Source organism: Gavia stellata, chromosome 4, assembly GCF_030936135.1.
Source record: "Gavia stellata isolate bGavSte3 chromosome 4, bGavSte3.hap2, whole genome shotgun sequence".
Lineage (NCBI taxonomy): Eukaryota > Metazoa > Chordata > Aves > Gaviiformes > Gaviidae > Gavia > Gavia stellata.
This window is the reverse complement of record NC_082597.1, coordinates 78,943,683-78,956,344: the sequence shown is the minus strand read 5'-3', so window position 1 is coordinate 78,956,344 and position 12,662 is coordinate 78,943,683. Positions and strand designations below refer to the sequence as shown.

Here is a 12,662-nt window from a genome sequence, read left to right as displayed (position 1 = left end):
CAAGGCTCTGCTGTGCTATAGGTTCAGGGCAGATGAAGTGTGCTTGGCCTGATCTGCTACACCAAACCAATTGTTCTTGAAACAATGACACCTGGCTAATATTAGGTGGACAAGTCAGCTGCCTTTGTAGCAGGGATGTCAGTCAACTGCTGGCAGCTGGGACCTATAGTCTTGATTTTTTGGCTGTCCTTACAACAAACTGTGGAAACGGTCTTTCTGGCAATGCAAATACACTCTGGCTGGCCACTCAAGGCATCAAATAGACCCAGAGACATGTTTAGACAAGAGGGAAGCCAGCTGACTTCAAAGGTCCAACTGGTAATAGACTAACATGGGGTAAGTACAGCCTTGTTGCATCTCGATCTTGTGTGTAAGCCTAGGGATTAGGCACACAGAGCAGAGGAAAGAATGGAGACCTGAAACTATGAAAGACATACAACAGAAAATCTGGCCTCATGTTTCCCTGAAACAAATACTTTGAATTGGTAGTAATGGAGCGATGCAGGAAAGCATTACCATTCTCCATCTGAGATGATGTGATTATTTGCTGGATCTCTTCAGACTGGAGTTGGAATGAAGATGCCTCTCCTCCATTTTATATGCAGAGAAAGAAGTAAAGTGAATAGGAACTTTCCTTTTTCTGCAGAGATGTTCTTGTTTACCTCAAGACCATACATGAAATATGGCAATACACGGATGGAGTAAGATGAACAGACATAGCTGAGCTGTGTCATTAGTCACCTTTGGACAGTAACCTATTCTTAGTCCTTTCACTGGGTTGTTCTTACATGTTCCCTTAAAGACTATATCAGCTTGAACTTCGTAACAAACGCATGACACCTGGTGCCAGGATGCCCTCTCTTGTAATCCCCACAGCAGTGCAAGCCAGGAGGCAGTCTCCAATGCATCTGAGGCAGCCTGCAAGGCTCCGTTCATCACCAGCCGTCCCTCTCCAGTACTGCTCCTGACTACTCTTTGCCCTCAAAGTGGGCCTATGAAAATGGTGCTGCTCTCTCTCCCAAGTGTGGAGGTCGTATTGGATCTTGATGGACTGACAGACAATCACTCACAGTTCATGTGCTGCTAAAAAATACAATATTTTCCCTAAACAGGCTTAAAGGGTCTGAACCTTTACCTTCAGCTGAATTCTCAGCTGAGTGTGATTATTCCAGGATAGCTGAAATAACTAAAGAAACACAGTTAGCACACTTAGTAAAGCAGCAGCACCCTAAAGGAAATGCCTGGTATGTTATTGTGTTTTGTGGTTGGTTTTAAAACAGCCAGCATTTTACTGGAAATTTTCTTAGGTCTGGAGAACACTCATTTATAGGGAATGTGGCTCTTGTAGCACCAGCAGTGGCCATCACATATTAGGGGGATTTTTCAGATATGGCCAAACCTCATTTTACGAGGTGTCTGTTTACAGTTAATAAAAGAAGCTCTTAAAATTGTTCACAGCAATAGCTGGTGATGAGGTAGCTGCTGTGTTTGGTGATAAGGACAGGCCTAAGGGAGGCAGTGGTCTGTTGCAACATGCCTTATTTTCCCTGGTGGGGAAAGTAAGTGCTTTATTGTGGGTTTTTTTTTTTTATTTTGTCTAAGTTCTAATAAAAAAAAATCTTTCAAAAAAGGCAATGGGCTACTAAAAAAAAAAAATCAGAAAAGAAGACTCCACCTATTGCAGAAAGACTATAAGGCATCCTATATACATATCAAAATACCACAGAAGATAAGGATGTAGGAGCCCTCAAGAGGTTATCTTGTCCTACCCACTACTCTCAGGCAGAACTGATAGAATTTGGTCAGTTCTAGGCAGATTTCTATTTAGTTGTTCATAACGATATCAAGTCAGGCTGATTGCACAACTTCTCCAGGCAACAAGCTCTTATACTTCAATGTCCCTAATGACAGAGAATTTTTAGTAATAAATTACCTCACTGTCTGCTCCAAAAGCCCATTTAAACCCATTCCTTTGTAGCTACCTCTTATACACAGGCTTTTACACACTTCAGCAACCTATATCTGAAGACTGCTACTTCATGTGAATGTCTTTTCAAATTAACTTTAATTTTTTCATCTTTCTGGATAGGTTATTTTTTGGACTTCTGTGAGAGGGCGGGAGCTTGAAAGATACTAAAACTAGAACATTGAAGGCTGTTCTGACGATTTCTAGAAGTCATGGAGAAATTGAGAGAAGTTTAATACTGGAGTCCACTGAGTCATCACCATATAAGTAGTGGCTGTCATAGACTTTACATACTCACAAGAACATGAAAAAAGAGGTTACATTCACAGCTCTGATAGACACAGGTGACCTAAAGAACCCAATCTCACCAAGATGACATGGGTGGACCTACAAAAAAGACTCCTAAATGGAAGAACAGGAACTGCTCTTTCTGACAAGCACATGCTAAATTTTGTCCTTCACTCCTCCCTGCATGAAAAAATCATGCAAATAATGAAATTACTTCACAGGGTGTTGATAGCCTGAAGTGGCACTTTTTCTTTCTCATTTAAGAACAAATTTTTATCTTCTCTTGACTTCTCATTTCAAATCTTAAACAAAAAGTGTGATTAGTAAGTTTTATATAAGATGTGACAATTAATCTATTGTTAGTCCTGTTCATTTGTATAAAGGCCATGATGTAAGATGTACTGTAGTAAATGACAATCTTTAGATAGACCTTAAAGAGCTTTCGATCAAGTCCAAAACTATGTATATATTTAAATTAAAGCAATTTAAATATATTTAAATTAAAGCAATTTAAATAGGAAGCATATGAGAATATGACAAAGCGGCACATCTCAGAGTATCAAACATATATATGCTCAGGCATTTCTATAGTTTCTCATGTGAAATGGTTACAGGAAAAACATTTTCACACTGGGATTTCTCTATTTTCATCTGACCAGAAAATTATCAAGAATAACTATGCTTTTATATACTGCTTAAGTGACACATATCTACTGTGTAGGCATATTTATTGCTGGATTTAAAAAAAAAAAAATAAAAGATGAACAATGATGAAAGATTCTGATATTCTACCACTGTCACATTTAAAGAATAGTCTGGAAACACTACGTAGATGGGATAAAATCTATAGCACAATGGGACAAGGTTCAAGTAACTAATGAACGCAGAAGGAACTGCAGACTTTACAGAGCAGGGAGAAAATAAAGACCCATTTTTGTATATATTTATATAACAACGATTTAGGAAAGGTTTTCTTTTGGAGAAAGCGTTACTAGAACTCTTCCGTGAGATTTTCCTCATTATTGAAATTATGTATACTGAGTTGCAAATTGATATCTAGCTCTTCCAGATTTTCTGCCTAAGTATTGATATTAGAAGTACTCAGTACTCTGAGCTTGGAATTTAGTCAGTGATAAGAGCTTCAAAGCTGGAAAACTAGTATTTTGAATGAATGTACTGCTGGTAGCATTTGTACAGTATATCCTTCCAGTGCTTAGTAAATACTAGGAAACATCCAAAAAAGCTGGAATATACCAGACAAAGTATTTATATATCCATACACTTACTTCAGCATTGAAAGAAAGATTTTTTTAGATATTGCTTTCTTTATTACTATGCTTAAGGTCTCAATCCAGATTTTGGCAGTACTAGAGTCAAAAGTGAACCCTTTAGAAGGGAACATCTTACATGCTTGTGCAGCATGGGTCGTTTGTGGGTGCTATTGTAATCCAGTAAATAATGTACTTCCTATACTTGTGTGGCAAGTACCCAAAACTTCAGAGATGTCATTCAGCTTTCTTTGAAGGAAAATCTTAAATCAATTTGATTAACTGAAAAGAATTTGAATGAGAATTCCTGAGAATCTAGAAATCCAGTTTCTTTTTAAGATCCAACAGCACATCCTTGAAATCCAGAGGGCAATTTCTCAGAACTTTTAAGAAGTCTGAAGTAGATTATACTACGTACAAAGCAGAGACAAAGTACTCATGAGTGCTGGGGAAAAAAAGTGTTACTTGTTTAAAAAAACTGAAGGCAAGAAGCTTCATTAACGCATTAGCCAAAGATGTGCCAGTGTATTCAGGAAAGCATTAGCACTGGACATCCTTCTTTAGAAGGGTTGCATCCTGTTGATCAGAGAAGACTTTCAACACAACTTTCACGGGACTGTCCCAGTGTCTTGCCAGAGATGATTTCAGCAGGACAAGAATCATCACCCGCTCTGACAAACAGGCAGGTTATTGTCACAATTTTTCCCTTACTGTACACACTCTCCCTATCACTGCAAATTACCCAGTACATCACCTTCGTAGATACTATGTTGACTACTCCTTCTCCACTTACCTGAACATTTCTAAACTGGTCTTTACTCACAAAATATTACGGCCAATAATTCTTTACATTTTTCTAGGGCTCTTCACTGATCTCTACTGACCCTTCCCCTCCTTCATATTTGGTCTTTTTGTGTCTTCTGCCCTCTTCCACTGTTTTCCCTCTTGCCCCTGACAACTCCTTCATTGACTTCTTTGTGGACAATTTTTCTATTCTTTCTCACGCTGCAGTCTTCTCAATCTTCTGCCTCCACTTCTACATTTTATCTTGGAGCAATGTTATTCACTCTCCTAGTTTAATTATATGTGATGACTTAACTATTAAAATCTTAACACCCGGCCTACTTCCTTCCATTGAATCTACACGTAAATATATGTGCCTGACATTTCCTGAGTGCTCTACAAAAACTCTTGCCTATTCTGGCTAAAATGATCTGCTTATTTTGTTCTTTCTTAACTTTACTCATTTTCCTTATTCCCTGTCACTGTCAACCATCACTTTTTGCTACCTTTTTCACAAAAGCTTATGTTCATTTATCTCTTTCATACGAAACCACTCTATGCTACCATTAAAATTCTTGCCCATGCCCTGATTTTTTTTTTTATTTGGATTTCAGCTCTCTCTTTCTTGACCTTCTCTGTCTCATCCCCTTTTATTCTCTGCACACATTTTACTACATCTAGTAAACCCATATTCTCTTTTTAGTGAATTGATTTTGCCATCTACTTCTTTAGATCTACCCATAACTCACAAAACTAAACTTAAATTCTTTTATGGTCCCAGGTAACTCTATTTCGCAAGTCCCAGAGGGCTAAGACTCATCTTTCATTTTAGAAAATGTTAATGAAAGTATTGTAGAACAAGTTGGTCTTAACACAACTATTTATTAAAAACACATGTAAAGTTGATACAAAACTTGCAGAATGAGCTAAAGTGTAACAATAAATAAATAGCTTTTGAAAATGCATTGACCTGCTATCAGAAAATGCCTGAAATCTGACAGAATAGTATAAATATACTGCAGTAACTTGATAAGCTAGTTTATGGATTTTCATCTTGGATTTCACTAACATGTCTGCTTTCAATTACACAGATGAAAAACAAGAGTTTAACATCTTGCTCTTCCCTGATTGCAATAAAACGTCATGCCTGAAAATGTACTATTAAAAAGAAACTCAACTAAAAGCTAATTTAGAGATAGCACTCATATTTTAGAACTGTATTTTTTAGTAGTATGTGATTTTAGGGGGAGATTGTGTCTAAGATAGCAGGCAAAAAAGCACAGATTTAGCCTTTTATAAGTCCTACCTCCACCCATATACTTCTTATAAATTTACTGCTATAAAAGCACATGTAAAAATCATAATCTTAAAATAAAACTCATTCCACAAAGTCAGTGGAACATTTCTTTTATTCCAAACTATAAGCTCACCCTGAAAAGACATGTTTCCAGATGTTTAGTGAGTTAAACTGTCTGTGCCTGTAAGTACCAAGACATGCCAAAGACGCAGCTAGAGGATGAACTATTTGTACACTGACTGGACATAATGATGCAAGTAATTAATCTTCCGCAGTAGATGGTTAGTTTACATGATAAGCAAAAAATTCTTTTAAAAAATGCAATGTTTACAACAAAACGAAGCTGTGTTATAAAATGTAGAAGGTTTACAAGACCTCTACTTTTGCAAAGAATGACATGCATATCTATATTCACATGCACTGGGCAGTTCCAGTGAAGGCAGTCCCTCCTGTTTTTTCAGAATGCGGACTTTATTTAATAGATACTGATGATTTGACAATTCATTACTAAGGAAAAACAATTAAGAAAACTGATGGTAACAAGCTTAGGAAGAAGCTGTAGTTCAGAAATATGTTTCCTAGTAACTTGGCAACTCTATCACTAAAGCACTTAAGAGCTCGGCTTTGCCCCAAGCCCCTTTATACTAGTCACATGGAGGATCACAGGCTCTGCCCCAAAGAGCCTGCACTTAAACAACATGATCTCACAAGGCAATTACTTCATTTGCCTGTAAAACACAGATGGCCATGTGAAATAATGCAGAAAGAGATCTTTCTTACAGCAGTTACAATTACTAGTAATGATTAAATTATTAAATTACTAGTAGTTATTTCACCTGATCAAAGTCTGCTCTTCAAAAGGTAGTCTCCTAAGCAAGGATCCTCATCTGCTTTTAGGCATTTAAATCTAATTTTATCCAATGTACTCTTTTCAAAATTCTAAAGATGTAGAAATTCTAGGTGAAATTAAAGAGTATGGATTTTTATTTGAGAATAAAAACTTGGGATAACTTTTATTGCCAGATTTGGCTATACCTTGTGTTAACAAAACACTTTGAAAACCTGAACTTATATATCTAATTACTTACCATTTTTCTAAAAAGTAGTCCAGTAGTTAAGGTTAAATGTACACTGAGATTACAAAAAGAAATTATTCAGTGTTTTACAATAATGTTGAATACTTAAAATTACTATGTCTGTTTACTGTGATATATCAAAGCCACAGTTCTACTCATGTACCCTGTTGTCTGAGAGAAAGTAGGAGCTATCTTGGGATTCGGGCACTAAATGTTGCTTTTCCAACCTTCTTTATTCTGTCCCTCCTTCTTTAAAAGGAGTGGCTAACATCCTTCTATCAAAAGCAAATACTTTGAAGGATATCTGTGACAAGTGCTCTGCTATATGAAAATCTAAGAGCCAAAATACTGCGATAGTAACAAATAAGTTACTTCACTGGCTTTTATCTGCCTAGGCCTAGGCCAGAGACTGTATGTTTGTAAATGTTTGCCTGGAGTACAGCATAATCAAGCCTCAACTCTGACTGGCGTCCTTGGGATTACTCTACTAGAAAAAGTCACTTACCTGTTAGCTATGAGAGTTTCATTATCACCATATGAAAAGTAGTTTCTTTGTCATATCTTACCAGTTATATTTGCGTTGGATTACTACACTGAATTAAATCAAGAGAATATCCTCTTTTCATACAGTATTAAGAGAACAGAAAAAAAAAAAAAAGCACGGTACGGAAGGGGACTCATGGCGCACATCCAGATCCCTACTTTCAAAAGCAACCACATCACACAGTATCATTCATAAACGTTTCACACTTTGAGTTCAAAAAGCCTGCACCCTTTGCTTCGCTATTCCTCCTGCTCCAATGAGATTTCAAGTAACTGTTGCTCCCGTTTCCCGTTTTTGGGGAGCGTAATTTGCCCCCAGCAGCTCAGACCCGACACCTCTCCTGAGGGCCGGCTTCGGGACCCATCACCTTCGTGGTGTGCCATGTACCCCGACGCCCGCGGCCGGGCGCCTTTCGTGGCAGAGCGGCCCCGCACAACCGCCCCGCCACACCGCAACTCCCGGGACGCCGGGCTGCAAAAGCCTCGGAGCCGCCCCCGGGGTCCGGCCGGCCCCGCCACCAGGAGCCCGGGGGGTGCCCGGCCCCGGGGCGGGGAGCGCCGGGCGGACAGCGCAGCCCGGCCCCGCGACCGACCGACTCACCAGCTCCCAGCGGCCAAGTCCGTCCCGGCGGAGCCTCGGAGCGACCCTCCGCAGCAGAGCGAACCTGCTCGGGTGGCAGCGGCCCCCGGGGCAAGCGGGAGCTGGCGGTGGCAGCGGGCGGCTCCGGCGGAGCCGGTGCACGCCACGCCTTTCTGCTCACTCGAACGTGGCAGCGGCGCTTTCAAGCCTGCCCGCGACGTCCAGGGGCACGGGAAAGGGGGGGGACATCAGGTGAAACCTCGCCGCCCCGCTGCCCCAGGGGCCCGCTCCGCGGGACCCCGCTCGCCGGCCGGAGCGCCGCCGCGCGCGCCCTTCGGCCCCGGGAGGGGGAGCGGGCACCGCGGGGGCAGCCGGCCCAGGGGGCCGGCGAGGTGCCCCGCCGCCGGCAGCCTCCTGGCCAGGCGGAGCTGCGCCGGCGCCCCCCAGCCTGCCGAGGCGTCCGGGACCCCGCGCCGCCTGCCTCGGGGGCAGAGCCGGGCCCGCGGGCGCCGGGGCCACGGCGGCGGCAGCGGGAGGAGAGCGCGGCGCGGCGCAGCGCAGCCCGGCGGACGCCCCGCTGATCGGCTCGGCGCCGCTCCCCGCACTTACCTTGGCCCCGGAGCGAAGGCACCAGCGCCAGGAGCAAGAGCAGCCGCAGCGGCCGGGCCCCGCGGAGGTTGTCCATCGGCCGCCCGCAGCTCCCCGCCGGCGGGAGCACTCGCACCGAGCGGGGGCTTGGCTCTCCTGCAGCGTCCAGTGGGCTCCCCCCTTTTTGCTTGCTGTTGCTGCTGTTTCTGATGTTATCCCAGCCGCCTGAGACCGGTTGGAAAAGAGCTTGCAGGAACCCCCCACTCAGTGGGCTTTACAAAGATTTAATTCACTGCCTCCCCGGTTAATTATACAGCCTGCAAGTGCTTAGCAGAAGAGAGCCGCCACCGCAGCTCGGAGGCAGAGACCCTGTTGCTTCTGATACCCCTACCTCTCTCCCCGCCACCCCCACACACGCTGTGAAAGTGACTCCCTTTCGCTCGGAAAACTTTACAGACACTCAGCGTGAACCTAGGGCCGGCGTGACTGATTCTGTGAAGGAGAAATGCAGCGACTTCTCTCGGTGCCAAGTAGGAGAAAGCCACAAACAAAGGCAAAGCAAAGAAAAACAAAAGAAAAGAAACCACCTAGCAGAGGAGGAAAGGTTTAACCTCTGGAGGGGAGATTTTTCAGCCCTCGTTCGTGGTCTTTCCGTGGATTTTACACCAACACAACTTTTGTCAGTAAAAAGGATTTTAAAAAGGAGAGAGATTCTAGAAGCTTTCAATGAAATTCACTGGAAAAAAAATTCCCTTCTGCCCTCCCCCTCCTCTTAAAAAGTCAGGATGAGAATTTCAACCCAACTGAGGCAGTCAGCTCTGCTCTATCTCTCCCCTCCCTTCTTTTTTCTTTTTTTTTAAACCTCATTATCTTATTTAAACAGGAACACAAACACTGATAGTGGTCAAAGGAAGAGCTAGAGTTGAAAGCACCCAGTTGGCTATGCTGTTGCCAAGATCTTAAAGATAACGCAGGGGATAATATTTGCAGGCAAATGCGCATGGAAACAAATGGCGAGTTCATCACCCCTCTATACTTTGCCCTCGGTTTTACTCAGACAAACAGTTGGAAATTAGTTTGTGTTTATTTGGTAGTTGTGCCATAGGGACTCTGATTGGACTGTTCCTCTTGTAACTACTCAATAACTCAACTTTTGAATATCTCTCCTCAAAATGTCCAACTGGAAAAAGTATTTAAGGCACTAAGCGTTGAAAGTGTGCATGTTTTGTTCTGCCCCAGGTTACTTGCTCCTTTCTTTTCTGACACAAGAACATAAAAATGACTATACGGCCAAGGGTCCAACTAGACCAATAGCCTGTCTTCAGCAATGATCATAAGCGGTCACCAAAGGAAGAGTACAAACTAGGAAAACACACGTGATCATTCTCCCAACTACTGTCCCAGCCTCCAGCTACTTTGAGTTTGGAGCATTTTCTCAGTGGAATGTGGTTTCTGGGCAGTTAGTAGCCCCTAGTGAATTTCTATTCCAGGTATTTACCCTGTCTCCCAATGAGTTCTTGTAAACCTTTATCAACCTTTGGCAACAGGTTTCATGGATCTACCAGTGACTGTGTGAAGGGCCATTTCCTTTTGTTCCTTTTGAACCTGGCTCCACCAACCTTCTCATGGTGCCTCCTAACTCTGCTGCAGGAAGAGACATCAAAGAACTGACCCCTATCCACACTCTTCATGCCCAGGTCATCTTTTTTCGACTGCTGTTTCTTTTTTGTTTGGGGGTGGTTGTTTTTTTCGCCCCTTCTATTTTATTAGGAATGGTCAGATGGAAAAGGGGAAGAAAGTTGGAGGGCTGGCTTTATTTGAGGGTATTTTTTGCTTCCTTTTTCTATACACGAATGTCTATTCCTGTCTCTTCTTTAAATGCCCTAACTCAGTTTACAAGGATCTTAGAGCAGTTATAGTGGGACCTTGGCAGGGTTTCATCACAACCTCCAAGCTACTGTTTTTCACGTATCAGACAGCTGCAGGAGGCAACTAACAAAGATCACACCTTGTCTAAAGTTTGTACCAGCTTAACTGAACCGGTGGATTCCCCTCTATAGAAACCCTGGATTCAGTTCAATATTGGCTTACTTCACTTTACTTTAAACCCTCTCCTAATTGATTAAAGGCGGGTAGAAAGAAGTTCACCAGTTTGACTAAAACAGTGTAAAGTCATACATAATAGCCTGTCCACACATGGAGTTACCCTGATTAACACCATGTGTGGACATTCTTACTCCAGAGTAAGAATTCCTTGTGCCTCTTTAGTTTGCCACCACAAGCTGTTTACCAGAAATGAGGCAAAATCAAGTAACAGTTTAAGAAATATTTCTAGAAATGATCATGGCTATGGTCATCTGCAGATCTGATAATAGGTTCTTCCTTGGTTTGGGGTGGGGTTTTTTGCATAACATTAATGCACATTTCCAGAATAAATTGGCACTCTCACCTACAATCAGATTCAGTGGCCTCGAGTACATGTGATTCTAATTACTGACCCCAAGCTTTGTAGTGAGCTAAGCCATGCACTTTGGGCTCAATTCAAAGCTCCTGGAAGTCAATGGAAAGTAAAGGCTTATGAGAGGGAACATTTTGCATAACCACATTTTTTCTTACATCTGTTTGCAAAGGGCCTGTAATCCTTTGTGTAGCTTTTAAAACAAACAAATTCTTTAATGAGGATTTTATTTTTACTTCAGAAGAATAAAAATCATTTGCAGAAGCTCATATTAATGAGTAATGACAGCGTAACAAATCATTGTGCAAGTCATTTCCAAGGGTCTTGTTGAGAGTAGATACACACAAGTAGACTGACAAAGAATTTAGAATTACTCTAACAAACCCATTACCATCTATGGCAGCAGGTTCACAGTTGTCATTTGGCTACTTAGTTTTCATGGGAACAGGAATTATTGAGATGGCCTGAATAAGCCTATGTAAGGACATCAACCTCTGCCTAGTGAACAAAGCTGCCCCATAGTCACAGCTGTTGCGCCTCCCAGCTCCTCTGTTTTACTGCAGCTCCCAAATCCTGATTTATTTTTTTCTCCTCCACCCATCTGTCCCAGAAGTTGAGCAAAAGAGAGGGAAAAAAATTTGCTATATCTTCCCTGTATTCAGAAAGGATGTTGCACGTAAGAAGATAGATTCACCTAGAAATGAGATCTACCCATAGTTACTGAAGGGAAACTCCCTGGCCCCTGCGACAAAAAATGAAGCTACTTTTTGACTCTCATTAAGGTAATGTGCCACACTAAAGATGCATAAAAAGGCCTCTTTCCTTCTTAATAGGAAGAATACTTCACTGACTGCTATGGACGCACAAGGATGAAGAAAAACCTGTGTGGATCTTAACCATCTCCCACTGTAAAAATAAGACCCCATAAGCAAATCCATAGCTATTGGAGTACAAATGATCCATTCAGATTAGCTCCAGACACTAGTATGTGCAAAGTACAATTGGCATTCGGCTTCTTTCCTGGAGAAAACACTACCTGATTGTTTTATGAATTCAAGAATAATTAGAATACTAAGGAAGACCTCTGTCCAAAAGACATGTGGCAACCACTGTGCCACCTAATCATTTTAATATTGGAAGTTTTGGAAATTTTTAGGTTTTAGCATCTTAATATTGGAAATGGATTTTTAAGGTTTATGGGCACCATTCCGACTATCTTGCCCATCCTTCTGAATAGTATAGGCAGGTTTTCCGATTGAACTAGAACACACCTTAAAAAAAAACTTGTCAGAGTTTTCAGAGATGGATGCACCATAATCCTTGGTTATTTTTTGAAACTGTTAATGGCACTACATATTACAATTTGTTGCTTATTTTGATTCTGAATCAGTCTAGTTTAGTTTTTAATAGATCTCTGGGCTTGTATTCATGTTGAAGTTACTGTCACTATGTACTCAATGCTTTGTGTGTCATCAGTGACCATCAAAGTACCCTAGGGCAGTGTAGCTTCATACGCACCTAGCATGTCCTTGTTAGGGATTAGCTTAGAATAAAACCTCCCCTTAGATAAGTCAGTTTGTTCCCCACACAGCAGGCTCATCTTCATTCTGAAATCCCAAACTACTGACTATCCACACCACATGGACACCAGCCTGAGTCAAGCCAGGCCCTAGATAAGCAAAGGAAGATGGGAGGACTGAGAGCCTCCTCTGTTCCCTAGTGTGTACAAAACTGTACCTCCAAGTCTAGTCAAGAAGGCTGACCTAGCCACCACCTTTATGCTATCCGGCTTATGATGGCATCTTGTAGCTAAAG

The 12,662-nt window shown here is 42.0% G+C and overlaps 1 protein-coding gene across 1 annotated transcript in view; it reads right to left on the bottom strand.

The window, feature by feature from the left end:
* Window positions 1-8,486, bottom strand: part of FBLN1 (fibulin 1) — an 81,772-nt gene extending 73,286 nt beyond the window's left edge. Inside the window, exon 1 of the mRNA XM_059816722.1 lies at window positions 8,411-8,486. Within this exon, the coding sequence (XP_059672705.1) occupies window positions 8,411-8,486 (76 nt within the window). The remainder of the gene's footprint in view (window positions 1-8,410) is intronic.
* Between the last annotated feature and the right edge of the window lie 4,176 nt (window positions 8,487-12,662).